At 42.0% G+C, this 11766-nt stretch overlaps 1 protein-coding gene across 2 annotated transcripts in view; it reads right to left on the bottom strand.

Moving 5' to 3' along the window:
- Positions 1 to 96: 96 nt before the first annotated feature.
- Positions 97 to 11766, bottom strand: part of SDHAF2 (succinate dehydrogenase complex assembly factor 2) — a 13327-nt gene continuing 1657 nt past the window's right edge. For both annotated transcript variants that reach the window (XM_034646060.1, XM_002926216.4), the window contains exons 2-4: positions 9528 to 9751; positions 9334 to 9443; positions 97 to 866 (exon numbers count right to left, since the gene is read on the bottom strand). In XM_034646060.1, coding sequence (XP_034501951.1) covers positions 736 to 866; positions 9334 to 9443; positions 9528 to 9751 — 465 coding nt within the window. In that variant the 3' untranslated portion in view covers positions 97 to 735. The remainder of the gene's footprint in view (positions 867 to 9333; positions 9444 to 9527; positions 9752 to 11766) is intronic.

The following is an 11766-nucleotide window of genomic DNA, read 5'->3' as shown; positions in this document are numbered from 1 at the left end:
CCGTGACTGTCACCTCGTATCACTCCGGAGACAAATGACTATGGATTATATGAGGACAGACAGAATTAAAATAATTGTGTGAGGGCCGGGAACTGATTTTTCCTTCATAAAATATTCTTTAATATTTAATTATCTTTCCATTTACAGAGTGAACGTTTTAGAGGAGATCTCATGAGGAGGATGTGGACTCGTCAGCGGCATGCCCACACATCCCTGCCGGCTGCCCTCGTTCTGCCTGCCGTGTCCCGGAAAGATTCGGCTCAGGGCGCTTGGGTCCGCTGCCCTGGCAGGAGGGACCCTAGCGGGTGGGGAAGCGGGGAGGGATTTCACTTGAACAAAGCCCTGGGATGCTCGGGGAAGCTCACCACACAGCCCCGCAGCTGGCTGCCTCTCTTCACGGAGCACACGCTTCTGGTTGAAGCAATGAGCCAGCACCATGGCCTCCCCGACACTGCCCTCCTGTGGCCGAGCCCGCCTCCAGGGACAGGAACCAGGGAAAGAGGCCAGAGGGCCGGCAACACCAGCAGGCGCTTTTAGGCTTAAAACTGAACCAAGAAGTGTCAGAATGAGTCATGGCCAGTACTGACATGTCCTGAGAGATGGGTCCATCATTTGCAGCAAGACCAATGGTCTGGGTGGGCTGAGTGTCTCCGGAGAAGCAGGAAGTCAAGGCCAGCGTCCATCCTAAGTTCAAGTCCGTGGACTGAGCCCCCAGGGCAGGCGAAGGGACACAGCTCAATGTGGCTTTTCGAAGAGGTATTCCAGATCCGGGGCACGTAGTCTCTGCTCTTTGTTTTTGTTTTTAGCAAAGTCTCTCAGCAATGCCATGACCTCGTTTTCAAATATTTCTGGGGCTGGTTTTGCTTCTGCAAGAGAAGAATGGGCAGAGAAAATTATGTTAGGTAGTACTCAGGCAGAGGGACCCTGAAACTTGAAACTCTGGCCTTTGAAAGGAACCAAGAGATTGTCTCCAAATACACACGGCAGCCTATAGTGGGAGCCGGCGAAGCGCGGCGGCCGCGCGTGTAACCCGTTGGAGCAGGTGCCCCCATCTGTTCACATACTGTCCCGCTGCTTTCGCACTAGGACGGCAGTGGTGAGTAGTTGCGACAGAGGCTGTATGGCCACAAGACTCAAATATTTACCGTCTGGCCTTTTATGAACAAGCCTGCTGACCCCTGGCCTGTCCAAGCTCAGGGGCACTGTTTTGCTCTGCACTCGGTATTTCGGTGTTTTCTGGGTACTGTGTTTCCCCTTCCAGCCTATACACTTCCCGAGGCAGAAGTCCTCGGTTGTACATGACAAACTAGTAGCTCTACTAACTTCAGCAAAAAGGAATTCATTAGAAGGCTATCAGAGGCACACAAAATGGACATGAACCTGGAGAACCAGATGTGGAGGGATAGGCCACAAGGGCACGGAGAGCAAAGCTATGAGAGTGTCGTCGTCTTGGGGGTGGGCGAGGGGGCCCCAGTATGCTTGCTTACCTCCCACCTCCCACCTCCTCTTCACCTAGAGACACTTGCTTAAGATTTAAATTACAAGCAAAACCTCCCATGGGGGAAGCTTAGGGAATGTCCTATCAAGACTACAACGCTGGGAGGGAGAATTCCTCAAACAAAGCTTAACTTCCCCTCACTGAGCACAGAACCCAGCATCTAGTAGGCTCGGCATCTGTTTTTTTTGTGATCATCGAAATAAAGCCCGGGCAGTTTAAGCTTCCCCCAAGGACGGTGCAGACTGGAAAGAACACCGTGCTCATCCTAACAAGAAAAGCCAGAAAATCTACAAATAGCATGACTTTCCGTGAAGTCATGCAAGAACTGAGGTCACGGGGCAACCAAGTAGAATAAAATCTAAGGGAAGAGAAGCCCCCCAAAGGAGAAAGTGCACACAAGCACCTGCTCGCCCGAGACAGGGCTCAGGAAGAAGACACTGGACGCCATCCAAACAGGTAAGAAGAGTTCAGCTAAGATTTTTAACAACTGCTACAAGCCAAGCATGGGCTAGCCACAGACACCGGAGGAGTGCATGACCTCCAGGCTGTTTGCAACAAACCTCCAGAGCGTGCTCCTGACCAAGACTAGGTTCAGAGTAAGAGGCAGGAGACTGTGTCCCTCAGTGGTGCAGGCCAGGAGCGGTGGAGCAGCCAACACTGCAAAAAAGCATAGAGCCCAGCCTGCCCTTCTCTGCGAAATAAAAGCCTTAAGAGACTGGGGGTAGGTCTGCAAATCCCATCTCCTACTTGGAACATGTGAGGACCCATCTGGGATGGTGAAGAGAGAAAAGAAAAAAAAAATCTTCTCATCCTGTGGGACAGTCAGGGCCACAGAGAAAGCCCACCCCTGAGACCTGGGGCCACAGGGACTGAAGGGCGAACCAGGATAACGGAGAATGCCTTCCCAACCTTCCGTCCCCCAAGTGGGAAGCAACAGGAATCTGTTGCTGGGGAAGGGCAAGAGCATAGAGAGATTCCCTTTGAGGCACAGAAATAGGAGGAAGACTGAAAGCTGAGGGTAGAACAGGAACATTGAGAAATACCCTCCGGAAACTCAGCCCCTACTCTATGCAGATGGTAGCAACAGAGGCTTGTGGCACAGTGAAGGCAAGCACAGCAGTAACAGAATCTACATGAGCTGAACTCCTAACTAGACTGACTTGATCCCCATACTAACAGCCTACTGGAAGCACGCCCATTTCTAGGCATAAATACTATTTACTTTGCTCTTTGCTGTCTTCCTCACAATGTCTAACACTCAATCAAAAATTATGAGACACACATGCACACAAAAGAAGAAAAACACAACACACTTTGAAGGGACAAAGCAAACAGAAAAAACCTCGATGATGACCCAGATGTTAGAACTGTTACGGAATTTAGAATAACTAACATGTTAGGGCACCTGCAGTAAAATATAACTTGAAGGGAGACTGAGTAATTAAGGATGTATATTGTAAAACCCAGGGCAATCATACAAAAAATGGTAACAGGAAGTATAAACAATAAACCAACAATGGAGGTCATATGAAATTTTAAATACTCAATTTAAAAAAACATGGAAATAGAGGGGAAAAGGAAAAAAGAACACATGGAAAAAAACAGGATACAAAGAGACAGTCGATTTTAATTCAACCACACTGTTCACTGAATATATGCAAATGACCAAAACACACCGATGAAAAGACAAGAGACTGTAAGACTGGATAAAAAAGAGACTACATATGCTATCTATAAGAAGCTCGATGTAAATATAAAGACAAAGATAGGTCAAAAGTAAAGGAACGGTGTGGGAGGCAGACTTCTAAGTTGGCCCTCAGTACTTCCCACTCCCCTGGCATACAAGCCCTGCATACTTCTCAGGACTGTGAACATGAAGATTTTCACTGCCATGAGTAAGTTATGTTAGATGGCACAGCCACCTCAGGACACAGAAATTATCCGGGTGGTTCGGACCTAATCACATGTGCTCTTTATTTTATTTATTTTTTAAGGGGGAAGGGGGAGGAGAGGAAGAGAGAGAAGCTTAAGCAGGCTCCACACCCAGCACAGAGCTCAATCTCACAACTCTGAGGTCATGACCTGAGCCGAAATCAAGACTCAGATGCTTAAGTGACTGAGCCACCCAGGCGTCCCACGTGTGCTCTTTAACAGCAGTGCTCTCCAGCTGGTGGCAGAAGTCAGAGAGATCTGAAGTGTTGAGAGGGACGCCATGTGAGGAAGAATCTCTTTGCTGGGATGGAAGGAACCTTGTAGCAAGGACCTGCAAGTGGCTTCCAGGAGCTTTAAGAGATCGACAGGTAGCAAGACACGCAGGACCTCAATCCTACAACTATAAGGAAATGAATTCTGAGAACCTGAATGAGCTTCCAGACAGGAATGCAGAACAGCCAACAGCAATGTCAGACTGAGTTCTAGGCTTACAGAACTTCTCACCTACAGAACTATGAATGTATGTATAAATCTGTGTAACTATGTTATATAAAATCACTAAGTTTCTAGTAGTTTATTATGTAGTATAGAAAACTAACACAGATGGAAAAAACACATACCATGCAAACACTAATCGAAAGAAAGCTGGCGTGGCTAAATTACTAGCAGACACTTCAGAATAAAGAATATTATCAGCAATGAAGACAGACATTATATATAATGGTAAAGGAGTCAATTCATCAAGAAGATACAACAACCCTGAATGTGTTTTCACAAAATAGAGCTTCAAAACATATGAAGGAAAAACAGGGAATTGAAAGGAGTAATAGACAAATCCACAATTATAATTGGAGGTTTCAGCACTCTTCTCTTATTAATCAACAAACAATTACAGAGTAAACGAGTCAGAATATAGAGAACATGAAGAACGACATCAACAAAGTTGCCCTAGTTGACATTTACAGCACACTTCATCCGCAGGTGCAGAAGACACGTTATGTTCAAATAAGTGCAAATGAGACATTTATCAAGTATATAGCCATAGTTCAGGCCATAAAACAAATTTCAAGAAACTTAAAAGAACTGAAACTACACAACGTAAGTTCTATGGTCAGAATGCAATCAGTAACAGAAAAATATCTGGATATATTTTAAATGAAACTTCTAGGGGCACCTGGGTGGCTCAGTTGAGCATCTGCCTTCGGCTCAGGTCACAATCCCAGGGTCCTGGGATCCAGCCCCGTGTTAGGCTCCCTGCTCAGCAGGGAGTCTACTTCTCCTTCTCCCTCTGCTGCTCCCCCTTTTGTGTTCTCTCGCTGTCAAATAAATAAATAAAATCTTTAAAAAAAAAAAAAAAAGAAACTTCTAAACAATTCATGGGTCAACGCGGAACTCAGAAGGGAAATTAGGAATTGAATGAAAATGATAACACACATTTGCACCATGAAACTAAAGCAGTGCTTAGAGGGAAATTCATAGTACTAAATGCTTACAATGGAAAAAGAGGTCTCAAATCAATGAGCTCAACTTCTACCTTACGAAACTAAAAAAGTAAGAGCAAATTAAGCCCAACACAAGCAGAAAAAAAGGAAATAAAGATCAGAAATCAATGAAAAAGAAAAAGAAAAATAGAGAAAAAACAAATAAATTGAAAGCTGGTTATCTGAAAAAATAAATAAAACTGATAAACTTTTAGCCAGACTGATCAAGAAAAAAAGAAAAAACCCACAAATCACCAATATTAGAAATAAAGGAGGGACCTTACTACAGCTCTTCAGACAATCAAAGAAAAAGGGAATATGACCACAACTTTATATCCATAGACTTAACAGCTTATATAATGTGGCCAAATTTATTAAAGACACACTAACAAACCTCACCCAAGAAGAAAGAGACAACTTGAATTGTTCCACAGCTATTAAAAAAATTAGATATTACAGTTAAAAACTTCCAACAGAGAAGACCTCAGATCCAGGCGGCTTCCCCAGGAAATTCTACCAAATATTTAATAAAGAAATAATACAGACTCCATATACTCTTCCAGAAAATGAAAGAACACTTCACAACTCATTTTATGAAGCCAGCATTACCCTGATCAAAACCAGATAACATTACAAGAAAACCAATACCCCCATGAAGACAGATACAAAGATCTCCAAAATATTAGCAAATCAAATCAAGCAATACATAAAGACCAGGTGACGTTTATCATGGGAATGCAAGGTTGGCCCAAAATTTGAAAAATCAATGAAAAATTCATCATATCAATAAACTAAGGGGGAAAAATCATACAACCAAACAAATGATCATCTCTACAGAAATGCCTAGAAAGCACCTGACAAGATTCAACATCTATCTATGAAAAAACGCTCAATATACTACAAATGGAAGGAAATTTTCTCAATCTGATAAAAGGCATTTACGACTAACCTAGAGCTAACAGTATATTAACAGTGAAAGACTGAATACTTTCCCCCAACACTGGGAACAAGACAAGGATGCTCTTCTCACTGCTCTGCTACTATTCAGCATTACACTGGAGATCCCAGATAGTGCAATAAAGCAAATTAAAGATATAAAGGGCATACAGATTGGAAAAGAAAACCTTCTCTGTTTACAGATGACATAGCTGTCTACACAGAAAATCCCAAAGAATCTACAAAACAGCTTCTAGATCTGAGTGCGCTCAGCAAGGTCACAGCATACAAAAATCAACTGTATTTCTACATTCTACGAACAATGAGAAATTGAACATTTCTCTTCAAGCACCATTTATAATAGCACCAAAATACATGAAATACCTAGGTATAAATCCAGCAAAATATGTCCAAAATATGCTGAAAACTACAAAATATGGATTGTAGCAGTCAGACTTCTAGGATGGCCTCCAATGATCTCCACCTCCAGGTATCATGCTCTTGCATGATTCTCACCCCTAACCCGACCCAGGCTGGACCTAAAGACTTAATTCTAACCAACAGAATATGGCAAGGATAACAAAATGTCATTTCCGTGATTAGGTTACAAAACACTGAGACTTCCATCTTGCTAGCAGATTCCTCTCGTCTTCTCGGCTTATGTGCTTTGAAGAACCAAGCTTCACAAGTAGGAGAGGCCCTTGTGACAAGGAACAGAAGGCAGCCTCTAGACAACAGCCAGCAAGGAACTTAGGCCTGCAGGTGGGGAACCTGTGAGGAACTTACTGTGCCAACACCAGAGTGAACTTAAAGCAGATCCTACCCTAACTGAGCCTCGAGGTGAAACCCCAGACCCTAAGCTGACATCTTGATTATAACTTCATGACAGACGAAAGCACAGCACCCAACTAAGCCATGTCTGGATTCCAGATCCACAGAAAGGTTGAGATAATAAAGGTGGGTTTGTTTAAAGCCAGTAAGTTTTGGGGTAATTTGTTATACAACGACAAATAATATACTGATAAAGAAGTCAAAGACCTAAGGGCTCAGTTGGTCAAGTGTCTGCCTTTGGCTCAGCTCATGAGTCCATGGTCCTGGGATCGAGCACCACGTGAGGCTCCCTGCTCAAAAGGAAGTCTGCTTCTCCCTCTCTCCCTGTCCCTCTCCCCAGCTTGTGCACTCACTATCTCAATAAACAAATTTTTTAAAATAATAAATAAATGTTAAAAAAAAAAGTCAAAGACCTAAATAAATGGAGATACAGCAAGTTCATAGATTAGACAAAAGATTTCCCCAAACTGACCTACTGATCTAAAACAACTCCAATTTTTTTAGAAACTGAACAGGTGATTCTAAAACTATAAAATTCCTAGAAGAAAACAGAGAAAATCTTTGTGACTTCAGATAAGGCAGATTCTTAGACACAGTATCAAAAGCACAATCCACTAACTCACCAAATAAAACACTCTCCTTCACCAAAATTAAAAACTGCTCTTTGAAAGACAATGTTAAGAAAACGCAAAGACAAACCATAAGCAAGGAGAAAGAAATTTGCAAGACACATATCTAACAAAGGATTTGGACCTGACATAAATAAAGAACACTCAAAACTCAATTAGAAAATGAACCCAATTAAGAAAAACAAAGGTGGGATAAGACTTGAAGAGACGTATTAGCAAAGACATAAGAATGGCAAAGAAGCACTTAAAGAAGATCCTCGATACCCTTAATCACCAGAGCTATGACAATTCACTACAGTGAATATCACTGCCTATTTCTCAGAATGGCTAAAAACAAAAACAAATAAAATCCTGATAATACCAAGTGCTGGTAAGGATGGGGAACTTCACATTCAGTCCCTGACAACTGCTAGTTTGTTTTCTGCCCCTATAGTTTTGCCCTTCCCCAGAATATCATAAAAATGGCATCATACAGTATATATGGCCGGACTTGGAGTCTGGCCTCTTTCACTTAGTCTAGGAGTCAGCAAACTATGGCCTGCTGCCTGTTTTTGTATGGCCAGTACATTAAAAATGACTTTTAAATGGTTGAGGAAAAAAGTTAAAAGGATTTTTTGTGACAATGAAAATTATACGAAATTCAAAGTTCAGTGTCTGTCAATAAAATTTTATTGCAACACCATAGCACGCATTTACCTACTGTCCAGTGGCAGTCTGCATGCTCCAATGGCAGGGGTGGAAGACTCAAGACAAAGACTGTACGCTCTGCAAAGCCTAAAATATTTACTCCCTGCCCTACTACAGAAAAAGTTTGTCATAACTCTTACCATGTGACTCAGTGACCCTTCTCCTGGGTATTTACCCAAGAAAAACTTCTACCTACATCCACAAAAAGCAATATGCAAACGTTTATAGTGGCTTTCCTCATAATCGCCTAAAACTGGAAACACCCTGATGTCCCTCAACTGGTCAACAGATAAAAAACTGTGGAGTACACTCCCATGATGGAATTTTACTCAACAGTACTAAAGGACCAGAGGGTAAATATTTTACACTTCGTGGGCTTTCCAATGTTTACATAAACCTCAAGACTCAGTATTATCACCCTTTATACTCATAACCTACAGAATGGTTTCTACTTTATGACTCAAATCTGGACTGGGAACCTAAAACCAGAAGACCCAGAGTGTGATGGAAATGGATGAGACGTCCCCTAATATCCATTCTCCCATTTTTCCTTGATAACAGAACTCCCAATGTAACTGGACGCAGGAAATGGACTATATCATTTTTTCATCATGACTAGGCGTTGCCATGTGACTGAACTGTGGCCAACGGAAAACTAGTGAAGTGTGGTGCAGGTATTCTCCTGAGAAGGAGTCATAAAAAATAAGGGGAATTTCACTTCTACACATTTTCTCCTGACTGAAACAGAAACGTGACAGACACAGCCGCAGCAACCACCTTCGACCACGAGGTAGACGGCACGTGCTATGGAGGAAGGAGCACATCGAGGGGAATCTGGGCGTCATGACTCCTGAATGGAAGGCCTACCTCTGGACTGCTGTTATATGAGAGAAATACAATCCTGATTTGTTTAAGCTAGTATTGGTTTGATTTTTTCTTTTTTTTAACTCACAGCCAAAGCTAATCCTAACTATACACAGTGAAAACTGTTCTTCCCAAAGGCAGTGCTGGAGTGAGACTATCGAGGAACACTTGCCATGTAGCATTCTAGAGCTGTCGGGTTCCACACCATTCCCAGCCTGGTTTTCCTAACTCTTGCTTTTCCACACCATTCCACTAAGCTCCCTTTTTGCTTACATTAAACAGGATTCTATTGCTTGCAAAACAAAGAACTTTAATAAAACAATTTTGCACACTTTGAAAAATTTGGAGCATGCAGGGGTTGCATGTCGACTGCATGAACAAAAGAAACAAATTGCCTAGGACACAATTCCAGACTCAAATCAGCACGAGTCATCCTATTTTTCACATCATGCTTCATGCTGATCATGCCCAGTACCTGTGGCCCAGTAGTAAATATCCCAGTCATTACTGGGCTCATTAATCAGACGATCATAGAGGTTCAGCTGTTTCTCAGTCATGTGGTGCAGATATTCCTTAGCAAAGAGGCTAAAAGGAGAAAGAGAGAGAACAAAGTTGAAAAAGCTATAACCAGTAAGAGAGAAAGTGACACCAAGTCTCTTATTTCCCTACCTAAGCAGAATACAGTTTTCCAACATTCCCCTCTTTCTGCTCTCATAGAGCAGCCGGGCTCTTTTGGTTTCTATGGACTCATCAGTTCGCTCCTGCCATGGAGGCAAAGGGATTTCAATCATGTCTTTCTGGGAATCTGTTGGGCTGTCACCTCTGTAGAAACGGCTGAATGATGGTGTGCTGAGCAAAGGAGACGCTAGGTGGCGCCTTGACAGAGGAAGCATCTGAAATAAACCACAAACATATTTATAAGGACTACCATCACTGCCATTCACTCAACACTTATGAGGTGCTAAATGCATTCAATCTCATTTAGTTCTTAAGAAATTATGTTGATCCTGTCCCCACTTTATCGCATAGGAAGCTGAGGTTCAGAGAGGTTAAATAACTTACCAAGTCACCCAAATAGTAAGTGCAGTTAGGACTGGAACCCAGCCCTAACTGCAAACATGCTCTTAACTAGTACCATTCCAGAAATTCTCTAGCAGAAATGTTTTCTCCTTCCTTTATATTCCCTTAAAATTATTATGGAATGGTATGTATTTTAGTCACTTGCTTGTGTTAAAATCTGAGCATACAGTGATGGCATGGTCCCTAATCCCCCAAAGGCTCCCAATATAGAGAAGGGCAAAACCTATCAAGATGCAATGAGAAGGCAGTGACACCAGCAAGATGATGAAACAGGAAGTCCCACACTCTCCTCTCACAGAGACACCAGTTCAACCATACATGGACCAATTCCCTTTATGAGAAATCCAGAAACCAGGCAAGACTCTCCTAAAAAAAGAAGCCAGCAAATCCTTCCAACTGGGAATTTACATGCACAACCCTAAAGAAGAACTATTCACACAAAAAGTCTGAGAGGCTCCCCGAATCTCTAGCCAAGCTGACTGGTGAAGGTCTTTCCTTGTACAAAGCCAGTCCAAAAAGACTGGTAGAGGTGACTGTTTTTTCGAAAGTGTGGATCCAACATAAAGTTGCAAAGGACATGAAGAAAGAGGAATACATGGCCCAATCAAAGGAACAAAATAAATTTCTAGAAGCCAACCCTAGAGAAACAAAGGCATATGAATTACCTGACAAAGAATTAAAAAAACTGTCATCGAGATGTTCAATTAGCTCAAGAAAACAATGTATGAACAGGATATCAACAGAAAGAAATATTAAAAAGAACAGAACAAATTTTGGAACTGAAGAATACAATAACCAAATGAAAAAAATTCACTATGGGGGTTTAACTGGCAGACTTGATCAAGCAGATGAAAGAATCAGTGAACTCAAACATAGGTCATTTGAAATTTCCCAATCGGAGGAAGGAAAAAAAAAGAACGAAAAAGATTGAAATGCGCCCAGGGGACTTATAAGACATCATCAAGCAGACCACTATAAATATTATGGGAAGCCAGAAGAAGAGAAAGGGGCAGAAAGCTTATTTAAAGAAATGGCCAGGGGCAGCTGGCTGGCTCAGTAGAGCAGGCAACTCTTGATCTCGGGGTCATGAGTTCAAGCCTCACGTTGGGTGTATAGCTTACTTAAATAAAAAATTAATACAAAGAAATGGTCAAAAACTTCCCAAATCTGGGGAAAGAAATGAACATCCAAATTCAAGAAGCCCAAAGGACCCAAAGGACAATAGAGAGCAACACAAAAGCATGTGAAAGCATAAAGATCACTGGTAAAAATAAATATAACAAATACAAGATACTATAATAGTGGTACATAAATCACTTTTAATTCTGGTATAGAAGTTAAAATAGAAAAACATGAGCTAATGGATATATAACACAAAAACGTAATCGTGGGGGTGCCTGGGTGGCGCAGTTGGTTAATGGTCCGACTCTTGGTTTCTGCTTGGGTCGTGATCTCAGGGCCCTGAGATCCAGCCCTGCGCTGGGGCTCTGTGCTCAGTGCGGAGTCCACTTGGGATGCTCTCTCTCTGCCCCTTCCTCCCCAACCCCCAACCCCCTGCTCTGCACTCATGCACACTCTCAAATAAATAAATCTTTTAAAAATAAATATATAATTATGACATCAATAATGTAAACTGGAAGAAGTAAAAGGGTAGGTTTTTTGGTACGTGATTGAAGTGAAATTGTTATCAGCTTAAAATAATTATTATGTTTTATGTAAGCCCCATGGTAACCAAGAAGAAAACATCCACAGAAGATATACAATAGAAAATGAGAAAGGGATTAAAGCCTGTCTCTACAAAAAAAAAAAAAAAAAAAGAAAAATGAAA

This window comes from Ailuropoda melanoleuca, chromosome 16, assembly GCF_002007445.2.
Source record: "Ailuropoda melanoleuca isolate Jingjing chromosome 16, ASM200744v2, whole genome shotgun sequence".
Lineage (NCBI taxonomy): Eukaryota > Metazoa > Chordata > Mammalia > Carnivora > Ursidae > Ailuropoda > Ailuropoda melanoleuca.
Note: the sequence above shows the minus strand (reverse complement) of the source record. Positions and strands in the feature narration are given on the sequence as shown.